The sequence below is a fragment of the Schistocerca cancellata genome, chromosome 3 (assembly GCF_023864275.1).
Source record: "Schistocerca cancellata isolate TAMUIC-IGC-003103 chromosome 3, iqSchCanc2.1, whole genome shotgun sequence".
NCBI lineage: Eukaryota > Metazoa > Arthropoda > Insecta > Orthoptera > Acrididae > Schistocerca > Schistocerca cancellata.
In genome coordinates, this window is record NC_064628.1 from 494,848,474 (window position 1) to 494,860,569 (window position 12,096).

Sequence of the window (12,096 nt, forward strand, 5' to 3'; positions counted from 1 at the left end):
CGACAATTTTATTTACGAAAGATTAGAGCACCCGGTATTAGAATCGTGACTCCATATACACGCCACTGGATTTGTAGCTCAAGGCTGTGCTTAACAGCATAAGCTACAGTACAGCTACTGGTTAACAACCCCACAATTTACAGTTCAAATCGCCCATGTTTACAACAGCGTAGCACCCATTCACGTTGATGCGAACTTGTTTCCAGTCAAACTGAGTAATAGCGAGGCAGAGGAATTGTTCGCAAGACATTTTTCTTTTAGTTGTGATAACCGTTTTTGTTGTGAATTACATAAGTACCGATATATTAATATCTCAATGGGGAGCGGTAGCTATATAAACGAAAACGCTAAGCGAGCGTGTTTTGTTTCGTAAGTTGCCGAAAACATGCAGAATCATCATACACATCTCGGAGTTTAGCGCCAGTGGCACATAAAACGGACTAGTATTTATGGACATATTCTTGTCTGTTAACTGTTCACCGGCGTATTTTCTTGGTTGAAAAGCGTATAGAAAAGTGAATGTATTGTTTTTCGAACTCTTTCATCTTTATTTGATTAGAGGCCATTAAAACTCTATTCGCGAATTTCAGTTTACTTATTCGTTGCTCGATTTATGTTCTGGACTGGAAGAACACTTTGTCGTTGTATACGACGGACCAGAGAACCGGTTTTAGTTGGGCACGGACTGTGCTGTTACCGTTATCTTCTGTCGGGGCAGGAAAACTGGCTTAGACCTACTGATATACGTGTCAGTGGTATAACTTCACTCCCGTGGGTTGGGGCTTGGTGGGGTAATTGCGGTCACCGTTTGAAGAGAGCATATTATTTAAGTGAAGATTTCGTAAGCAGTTTCGGTCGTCATTTAGCAGGTTATTCGCGAAATAGCTGTAGTATAGTGAGTGAAACATTTTTTGTACCAACTGGAAACCGTTTTATACACACGACAAACATGCCCGAATCAAAACCATTCGAGAGACTACCAAAGTGTGTCGTACCAAAACATTACGATCTGATACTGAAGCCTGACCTAAAAACATTAGTGTTTGAAGGGAAAGAAACAATAGAAGTTGAGGTATGTCAACGAAAAGTGGTTTTGTAACATAATTAAACATGAAATTGGATCGTTTCGGATAATAGTGCTTTTGATATTTTTTTCTGTTACTTCAGGTAAAAACAGTGACGGATAAAATCGTCCTGAATTCCTTAGATTTAACAATTAAAAGTGTCGAATTCACAACGTCGACTGGTAACAGTATTGTTCCTACAGACGTCGCATTGTCGGTGGAGGATGAAACTTTGACATTGACATTTCCTGAGCCCCTTCATGCGGGGAATGGATTACTAGCTTTCGATTTTACTGGAGAAATCAACGACAAAATGAAAGGATTTTACAGGAGCAAATATGTAAGGTAACGTGACTTTCTTATTTCAATGAAAAATTATGTTGTATATTTATAGTGGGTTATCAGTGTTTCCATGCTTTTATCTGTTTTAATTTGGATGTATATAATTGTAATTTTAACGACAGGTGTTTTGTGATCATTGCCTAGGAAATCTCACCACAGATAGACTTCCTTGAGATGCATCTGTACTGTTCAATGTCATTTCAATTAGAGTAATATGTTGGGCAAGAGAATGTATAGTAGTTCATTATGGTTCTTGAATTTATTTATTTATCTTATGGAAAAAGTTATTAAAAGTAATACTATGGCCCTACTCTTAGTTAGGCCTATATATTTAAATTGGAAGATTTGTGTTCCATTAAGTATTCCTTTGTATACCAGTAACAGTGTGCGCAGGGTAGTATCCGACACATGGCCTGTTAGTCTTAATCTTCCATTTTCTTTTCTTCCTTCATTTTGCACTTTTCCTTAATTTTAGATATGTGCAGGTGAGACATTTTGCTGGTAATGTGAAATTTTGTGAGCTCTGTCAAGTTGTAGGCTAAGCAGAAAACTCTGTTAGTTGCCCAAGGAAGATGTACTATGAAGCCTTAATTTTTGATGAATTCATATTGTCTTACAGCATGCAGTTTATGAATTTACTGAACTTGACTATATAGATTGTAGCCTGCTGTTAGATTTGTTTCTGAGTTACATTCTGAGTTTTTTTCCCAATGCCCTTCTTTATTTTCTAAAAAGAGGAGGGGGTGGGTACTGACTTTGCCAATAAAAAGAAAACATTCTGTATTACAAGCAGCCTTAACATCAAGCATGTCTTTAGCACATCACTCGGTTGGGTGGTAACAATAATTAGGCTACCTATTTTTATAGCTCTTGAGTGTTTGGAGAAATGTTCAGAGTAAAAGTGTCAAGAATTATAAACAAAAATTGATGAATTATGAGTTTTGTTCCTTCTGAAATAATAATTAACATTGTGGAGAACTTGATAAATATTTGGGGCATCTCGTGTTTCAGTGGAATATAATCAAAAACTCTTCATGTGTAACATACTGTATGAGTAAAATTATTGATTTAGCCCTATATTTTAGATGGACACATTTCCAATTCTTGTCAGTCTCAGTGTGTAACAGAATAGGGGGGGGGGGGGGGGAATGATCTTCATAAAATTAAATGAACTTGCCACAATAGCCTACATGTAATGGTCCACGTTTGGTTCCATCTCTTTTTCCCAGTTTTTGTTACTGTTACCGCGCTGTGTGTCAGATTAGTGTATTGTTCTTAAAGTTAACCATTCTACAAGTGTTGAGAATGATGCGTATAAGTGCTGTGTAGGGTTAGAGACAGCTTGCAGAGTTGAAAGGTGTACACTACAGTGAACAAAAGGTATGATGGAAGACATAGGCAAAGATGATTCAGTTGTAAACATAACTGGTGAGAGGTGGAAAACGTTTTATGATGGTGTGTTATCAGTTTATTCATACCAAAGGTTTTCTTGTAAATATTGATTCTCTTGCACAAATTCAGTTATTATAAGTTTTTTTTCTTTTATTAATTGATCTGAAAGCCTTTTGCCTGTAAACATTAAGCCATCAATATTGTTTCTTGCATCTGGCCAGAACAGCTAAAAGTTCCAGGAGACATAGAATTTTCAGAATGTAGTTTTTTAGTACTAGCTCTAAAAGCTAAACAACTTCAGATGTGGTGAACCTGCATTCTCCGCGGTGACGCAGCTGTGCCCAACTGATGCTCGCCGTTTGTTCCCTTGCTGGGATGAGCCTGCAGTGAAAGCCTGCTTCTCAGTTGCTGTTTCAATACCAAAAGATGATGGGCTGGTGGCGCTTTCAAATATGGTAAGCCTCAAAACTCAGTGTGAAGGTCCTATATATCTGCTTGCAGCCCAGATGGCGAAGAGCGCTATGCAGGTGTCACGCAGTTTGAGGCCACAGATGCTCGGCGATGCTTCCCATGTTGGGATGAACCTGCGATAAAGGCTACTTTCAACATCACCTTGGTTGTTCCAGAGAGTAAGGTTGCTCTTTCCAATATGGTAAGTTTCTCTGTTTTTCAGTTGGCAAATAAAATTTAATTTTCTTGCTCTTGGTCTAGGATAGTAAAACTGTGTGAGAGATGGTACCACAGACAGTTAGTGAAATTGCTAAAGTCTCTGCACGGTGCTTGGGTGTTGCATTCATGTTTTGTTATGCTTTAGTTTCCCAGACAAATTGGAGATGTTTCTTATGATTAATTTTGATGATAATTGTATGTAATCAGCATTACTACTTTAAGTAATTTTGACCTGCATTTACATTTTACTGTTGGGGATCAGTAATGGACTCAATCCAGATCTTCTTTATTTTATTTATGTGATTGTAGCAACAGAATTTATTATTTTATTTTTGCCGGTAACAGAGGTTTTTCAGAAGAATTAAGCAGTATAAAAACTCAATAGTATTTCAACTTCAATCCAATAGTGTATTTAGTACATCAGAAATTTGCTAATAGAGATAAGAGGTGAAATTGTTCAAAGGCCACTGTAAAAAAAAACTATGATTTTCTTGACCTTGGATCCCGAGCTTTAAGCTGTCCACAAATTTCGCTGTTTTTCCTCCATATTTCTTTCAAAACAAACTTTGGTTTTGAAAAGAGTTTTAAGAAATTGATAATTTTGCCATATACTATAATTCGATGTACTAATAACTGCAGTTTTGTTCCCTATGTGTAGAAATGCTAATGGAGTTTTCATTTTTCTCATTTTCCACTTTTTCTCTATTTACATTTCTGTAATGTTTTTTGCATTGGCCGATTTCAGTATTTTCATACTCCTTAGGATTCAGGTTCTCTGTTGTACACCTTTGTTTTTTGTCATCGGAACTGATTTCTTACTCGGTACATTCCATCTCTTCTTTGTTCGCTACTATACAACCCTCCCAAGTATTTTCCCATACAAGCTCTTCATGCCCTTTAGATGAGTCCAATGTTAAAATATTTCAAGGCTTTTGGCAAATGTTTCCCTACAGTTTTCATTTTAAATTTTTATTCCATATTCTCCAATGCCCAAATGAATTTGGGTATAAACTCTTCATTTCTAAAGTCTCTTCCAAAGCACACAATTGTACTCCGTAGTGTAACTGTTGGTTACTTGTATGCAGTATTCCACTAATCGTCGGCAGACGTTGTCCAAGGACTTGATTTATGAAATGAAGTTCTTAGGATTTTTTTCAGCAGTGAAAAAAGAAGGTCTGCTTCTATCGCACCTTTCTTAAATCTAGCAAGATTAATTTGTTCGATAGTTGTACAATGTACATTGAGGTGATAATTTGACCTTGCTGGTTACAGCTTACTCAGGGGGGCGTGACCTTGCTGGTTACAGCTTACTCAGGGGGGCGGTTTACGCAATCATTTTAGTTTTTGAGGAAGCAACAGGTATAATGCATATCTTTGTCCTCCTCAGTCCACCTGACCCCACCCCTTCGGGGTCTGCCCTCCATGATGACTGAGGTATTGAACTCTGTGAACTCTTGAGAATATCAAGACATAACTGTCCTGCACTTCAGATCTTGATAAATTATTTTTTTTGTAACAACATTATTTTGTGATCATGTATTGTAATGTGGCAAGGTGTTGTAGTTCTCTCCTTTCATTATTGATCTTTAATCTCAAGTGCTCTAAGTAGTCTTTAATTGTGTAGTATGCATTATGTGTAAAATGTTTTGCTGCCTTTTTAACAGATGTATTTTAGTAATATTTTTCATTTCCTTGGGATATTTATTATACAGTTTTATTCCCTGGTAGAAAATACTGTATTAGGTTTTTTGTTTGTTTGTCCTTAGTAAAAGTCCAGACTGGCCATTGTTCCATGATTATGTATAGAACTGTTAGTGAACAACTTAATAACGTTTTCCCTGACACACACTAGAGATTAATAGATGCACTCACTTTGTGCATTAAGTATATAAAGTTATTTTTCCCACTTTTCCTCAGTTTAAAAATTGTAACTATTTTGTGTCTTTGATCCCAAGAAAAAGTCCTACAGCTAAGAACTTAGTGAAAAATGAGATAGTACATCACCAAAAGTCATTTTGTGTTAAGAGATTACAAAACCCTAAGAGCATAAACATGTTGATAAGATTCTTTTTGGCAGTATCTTTGTGTGTTCATTCTGTGTTATTTGACAATCAATATTCACACCTAAGTCATTGTCTTTGCTACACAACCTACATGTTTATCATCTATGCTTAATGTGGCAAATTCGTTTTCCCTTTTTATACTGAAATGCATATTGTTTGTTTTCTTTAAATTCAAAATTAGTTTGCCCCGTGTGGGTCCGGTGGTTAGAATAGGCCCGAGGTATTCCTGTCTGTCGTAAGAGGCGACTAAAAGGAGTCTCACGTGTTTCAGCCTTTATGTGATGGTCCCCTGTAGGATTCGACCTCCATTTTTCAAAAATTTTCCCAAAGTGCAAGCCAACTGGGGAAGGGCGCCTTACATGCTGCATCGTGGCCATCATGCGCTGAGGCCTATCGCATCCTTCATCGCTGTGGATCTGGACTTTTGTTCACTCTCCAACTGTTGGGCGAGGTCACCCTCCTGGGTGCATATTTTTCCACCAACTGTGCAGTATTGTTTTCTATGCTGACAATGATAATGGACTTGTTTGCTTGGTTGCACCTGATATCCTGCATGGTAGCCAGTCCGTTGTGGTAGGGCCTGTTGCTTGTAGCCCCCTGACCACACAGGCAACGCTCTGCTGATGATGCCTGTGCCGTTAACTCCCCACATATGCCGAGGAGTAGATGCCGTCACCCTGGGGCATCGGGACTCCTGGCAGTGATCATCCTGCCATGTGGCCTTTGCTTCGGCTGTGTGGTACCCATGCTCATTCTCTGGTCGGAGTGGGTGGCATTAGGGAGGATAGCACCTGATGAAGCATAGTACATAATCTCTTGCTAATGGTCAAACACCAGCAGTCTCTAAGCGATCACGGGCTCAATTCAACGCACTGAAATATGACCCCAAATCGTTCCCCTCCCTGGCCACACCAGGGAAAGAATGTCAGGCTAAGGATGGCAGCGGTTCTTATTTGCCCTGGTACCTTAAATGTTTGAGAGCTGATGGGGATTCTTTCATGATGATTAGAGGACAAGTTTGGGGGGTGGTATGCTTGTCCAAAATGAGATCTGGGTCAGTTTTGATCAAAACACCATCTTCTGTCCAGTCACGGGCGCTACTCACATGTGACAAGCTGGGGGATGTTTCTGTAACCATCATGTCCCATAAGGGCTTAAATATGGCCCAAGATATCATATTTCACAGGGACCATCTTTTGCAGTCTGACGATGAGCTGCACGCCAATTTAGAGCGGCGGGGTGTACATTTCATTTGGCGTGTCCACCGGGGTCTGAGGGATAATCAGGTTGCCACTGGTACCTTCATCTTGGCCTTTGATGGTGATACATTACCTGAGAAGGTCAAGGTGATGGTCTATCACTGTGAAGTAAAGTGCTATATCCCTCCTCCAATGTGGTGCTTTAAATTCTGGAAGTTTGGCCATATATCTTCCTGCTGTATTTCCAGCGTCACATGTTGAGACTGTGGACGCCAATCACATCCCAATACTCCATGTGCCCTGCCTCCCATCTGTGTCAACTGTGGAGAGTACCATTCGCCTTGCTCATCTGACTGCAAGATTCTCCAGAAAGGAAAATCATGGAGTACAAGACCCTGGACTGACTGACCTACACTGAGGCTGAGATGAAATTTGAACACCTACATCCTGTACATGTGACATTGTCTTATGCCGCTGCTACAACAGTTCTAGCCCCCATCAGCTCTGCCAACCCCAGTCACCTCTCAGATCCGGAAGACTACACCTGCCCCCGTGATGGTGAGGGGCACTTCCCTTCCTGTTGCTCCTGCACCACCTACTTCGGGAGCAACACACACCCCTCCCCCCCATTTCCCTCAACCTGGATCTGGATGGTTGACTCACGCTATCGTCCGATGTGAGAATGCCTCTCTACCTGGATTGGAATCATTCGCTGACCGAAATGTCATCACTTACAAGATATGGCATTGTGGAATAGATACTGAGAGCCAATCTAGACCTAATTATGTATATAGTAATATGCCTTTTGCATTGTATACCCGTTCCTGTCGTAAAGTTAGTAATGATGAAAAAATAAATCTATGGATGAAATGACTTGGTTTATTTGCTGAGAATGTAACTGTAACTGGTGATGTAACCCTCTACTATAATTATTAATAAAGTCTGATCTGTAGCGTCAGCTGCCAATCGCTAGATGTACATCTGGTGAACGGGCCTCAAGGATGCAACAATTTGAAAAAAATCGAAGACATAGTGCCGCGTTGGCTGCTGAGCACCTACGCAGCTGCATGATGCAACCCGCTTGGGCCAGCTCGCCAGCGGGTACGCGTGCTGCTAGTATGACTACAGCACGCTTACGGGATAACGCTCCCGCCCCGGCCCTTGCAGCGGCTAAGTCCGTTATCAGCACTCTTATGTAATCAAGGGCATGTGCTCAGTATAAAAGCGCCCAATGCAGACCAGTGGAATCATTCCACTGTGAGCTATATCTGCAACAGCATTGAAGCACTTCTGCACCAGAGAAGCATAAGTCTTCTTTGGCCACTCTCGCTAGGAAGGGGTCTCTTGGGTCACTCCCTTTCCAGGTTTTTGCTAGCAGGAAAGAAGAAATTCGCCAGTGGCTGAAGAGCCCAAAAGCAGCTGGTCATAGGGATTCACACTCGTCCTCAGTCCTGGAGACTGGATCAGTGAAGTCCTCCCAGCCAGGGAAACCCAAGGAGCAGTGAGAGAAATCCAAAAACAAGACCCCGAAGACCAAGGGAATTACGGTGTCACCCCCACCATCGTTGCCTGCCTGCATCTGCAGATCAGGTGGAGATTCTGGTGTCCGCTGAGGACTTAGATCTCACCGGACCCTCGGACACAATGGATGTAGACTGCTCAGGCAATAAGTCGGTGGCAGCAGATGACCCCGAAGTGTAAACTGCTTCATTGAATTTTCCATGCCTTCCCAGTCTCACGATGACGTCATCCTCCAGTGGAATTGCGGCAGTTTTTTCCACCGCTGGCTGAGATAAGGCACCTGTTAAGTTTTACGGTTGCTATCTGCATTGCTCTCCAGGAAACCTGGTTCCTGGCAATGCGGACCCATGCCCTCTGCGGCTGTAAGGGATATTATAGGGATCATAGCGACTATAATTGAGTGTCAGGTGGAGTTTGCGTGTATGTCCTAAACTCAGTCTGAAGTGAAACTGTGTCCCTTCAAACCCTTCTTGAAGCTGTGGCTGTCAGAATAAGGATGGCGCAGGAAATACATGTCTGCAATGTATATCTTCCTCCAGATGGTGCAGTACCCCTGTATGTATTAGCTGCACTGATTGATCAACTCCCTAACCTTTCCTACTTTTGGAGGATTTTAACACCCATAACCCCTTGTGGGGTGGCACTGTGCTTACTGGCTGAGGTAGAGATGTCAAAACTTTACTGTCTCAATTCGACCTCTGCCTCTTAAATATTGGGGCCGCCACACATTTCAGTGTGGCTCATGTTAGTTACACGGCCATTGATTTATCAATTTGCAGCCCAGGACTCCTCCCATCAATCCATTGGAGAGCATGTGACTATCTGTGTGGTAGTGAGCACTTCCCCAGCTTCCTGTCACTGCCCCAGTGTCAGGCTCATGGACGCCTGCCCAGATAAGCTTTAAACAAGGTGGTCTGGAAAACTTTGACCTCTGCTGTCACCATTGAATCTCCCCCACATGGGGACTTCGTTGGGATGGTTGAGCAGGTGACTACAACAATCCTTTCTGCAGCAGAAAACGCGATTCCTCGCTTTTTAGGGTAGCCCTGGCGAAGGGCAGTTCGTTGGTGGTCACTGGAAGTCGCTGAAGCAATTAAGGATTGTCGGCAAGCTGTACAGCGACATAAGTGGCACCCTTCACTGGAATACCTCATAGCTTTTAAACGTTTCTGTGCCCACATTCTCCAACTTATCAAACAGAAGCAGAAGTGTAGGGAGAGATACGGCTCGACCATTGGGTGCCATACATCACCTTACCAAGTCTGGACAAGGATCAAATGTGTTTTCAGGTACCAGATGCCAACAGATGCTCCCGGTGTTAACATAAATGGCTTGTTACCTACTGACGCAATCGCGATTGCCGAGCACTGTGCTGAGCTCTATGCTCGAGCCTCTAGGTTAGAGAATTACCCCGCAGCCTTTCACACTCTCAGATGGTGGCTGGAAGGGAAAGTCCCATAGTTCACTACACACCACAGTGAATCCTATAAAGCCCCATTTACAGAGTGGAAGCTCCTCAGTGCCCGTGGACATTGGCCTGAAACTGCTCCTGGGCCAGATCAGATTCACGGTCAGATGATTAAACACCTCTCGTCTGACTGCAAGCGGCATCTCCTCGTGATCTTGAACTGGATCTGGTGTGGTGGCATCTTTCCATCGCAATGGCGGGAGAGCACCATTATTCCGGTGCTCAAACCGAGTAAAAACCTGCTTGATGTGGATATCTGTCAGCCCATCAGCCTCACCAACATTCTTTGTAAGCTGCGGAAATGTATGGTGTGTTGGCGGTTGGGTTGGGTCCTGGAGTCACGTGGCCTACTGGCTCCATGTCAGGGCGGCTTCTGCCAGGGCCACTCTATCACTGATAATCTTGTGTCCCTAGAATCTGCCATCCGAACAGCCTTTTCCAGACACCAACACCTGGTTGCTGTCTTTTTTTATTCACAAAAAGCACATGACACGACCTGGTGACATCATATCCTTGCCACACTACACAAGTGGGGTCTCAGAGGCCTGATTTTTATCCCAAACTTCCTGTTACTTTGTACGGCCTGTGTCCAAGTTGGTGCCTCCCATAGTCATTGCCATTAATTTTAGCTGACAATGCCTCATCAGCTTATTTAGTTTTAAGTTTTATAAGTGACGGTGGGTTACATCATTCCATACAAGTTTTCGCACATGTCCTGTCCCCTTGTGTTCTCAACTCTAATGCTTTTAGGCTGGATATTTTAATGTGTCGCAGAGTGGCTGGCATTTCCTTTTTATTCTTGTGGTCAGCCAGCCACGGTCATCTGCTCTCTTGTTTTTATCCCTTCTATCTGTTTCTTGCTTCTCTCCGTAGTTTTCTCTTCCTTTTTTTGTCCATAGTAGTGTTGGTTGTCCTTCTGTCGTTCTTCGGTTCTTCCGTTCTCCAGCTATTGTGCTGTACGTCTCCTTTCTTTTCTTATTTCCCTTGTGTAATTATTTTACTGGGAACAAGGGACCAATGACCTCGCAGTTTTGTCCCCCCCCTCCCCCTCTTTCCCTCCTTTAAACCAACCAACCAATCACAGTCATTTCATTTGTTTCTCTACTAGGAATTCTAGTGTTTTATCAGTGGCAGTAATGTTGCAGTCTCCAGCAAAGAGAACTTTTCTTTTTCTCCATGTCATACTGACTGGAAAGTCATCATTATACACTGCTTGACAATTGCTAAGGAACAGAGACATTGCTGGATAGGAATTATCATAGCTAATGACGCACAACATGAAACACATTACATACATAAAAGAGGTAGAGTGGCAAGTTGATAATGAAAAATGTATGGTTCACCATGTGGGAAAGCAGGATAGCAGACATATGTAATGTTTACGTTTGACGAAGGTGAGACTCCCAACATAAAGGTTGATATCGGACTCTCAGGCATTACAGGCACTAATGCGCTAATGCACACTTTGGACCAGGTATTCATGCTGGTTACCAAACTGTTCAGGAGCTTTTGGACGATACTGTCCCTCTCTTCTCTCAAGGAGGTTTTCAGTTCTTGCATAGGTTGGAGAGGGGGTGTTCATTGAGAAAAATGCCTGCCAAGAACATTCCAGGCAGGCTCCACAGGGTTTAGGTCCAGGGAGTATGCAGGCCATTCCATTTGTTCAGTATCTTTTCTTTGCAGTGTGCCAGAGAACTCAGTGGTTCTGTGTGGGTGGACATTGTCATCCATAAATAGAAAGTTGGGATGTGCCATGCTCCTAAACAGACAGACATAATCCAAACTCGTGTCTCTGCAATACTCCTGTGCTGTCACAGTACCTCGCAACAGATACATGCAGCAGGGTTCGGCTATTATGCATAATGCCTGCCCACACCATAATGCTTAGGCCATACAGATGATGTTCATGAACATTATGTTGTATGTAATGTGTTCCCCTCTTTCCCCACCATTATTGATGGCCAGAATCACTTGCCACAGTGAAGTGCTATTCATTGGAGAACATCACTCTGGACCACTGTTAGCTGACCTCAACATGCACGCTAATCTAACAAACTCTTTCTCAGCGATGGTATGATTTAAGTGGGATGTATTTAACGGACTCCCAGGCATAAAAACCTGCCTGATTTAGTCACCACAAAATGATTCTGGCAGACATGTGTACTGGTAGCGGTTGCAAAGTGTGAAGAGACCCTCTAGGAGTGAGGTGTCTTCCTGCCGGGGCTACGTGTTGATCTTCTTGTGATGTAGTGGTCCATTTATGACCAGTGGCGTGCTCTCGTATAGTATTTCCGCTTTCAATGGCCTTTTTTTAATAGTGAGGTGACACTTTTGGTCACATCCATTATTGGGGCCACAGTAGTGGCACTTTGCTCAGC

At 42.4% G+C, this 12,096-nt stretch overlaps 1 protein-coding gene across 4 annotated transcripts in view; it reads left to right on the top strand.

Annotated features, from left to right (window-relative positions):
- Positions 1-223: 223 nt before the first annotated feature.
- LOC126175264 (puromycin-sensitive aminopeptidase) overlaps positions 224-12,096 on the top strand; it is a 164,266-nt gene continuing 152,393 nt past the window's right edge. Inside the window, exons 1-3 of one of the 4 annotated variants that reach the window (XM_049921908.1) lie at positions 224-1,072; positions 1,168-1,409; positions 3,100-3,253. In XM_049921908.1, the coding sequence (XP_049777865.1) occupies positions 614-1,072; positions 1,168-1,409; positions 3,100-3,253 (855 nt within the window). In that variant the 5' untranslated portion in view covers positions 224-613. Of the gene's footprint in view, positions 1,073-1,167; positions 1,410-3,099; positions 3,254-3,299; positions 3,451-12,096 lie in introns of all 4 variants that reach the window. The other 3 variants (XM_049921906.1, XM_049921909.1, XM_049921907.1) reach the window with 3 other exon arrangements.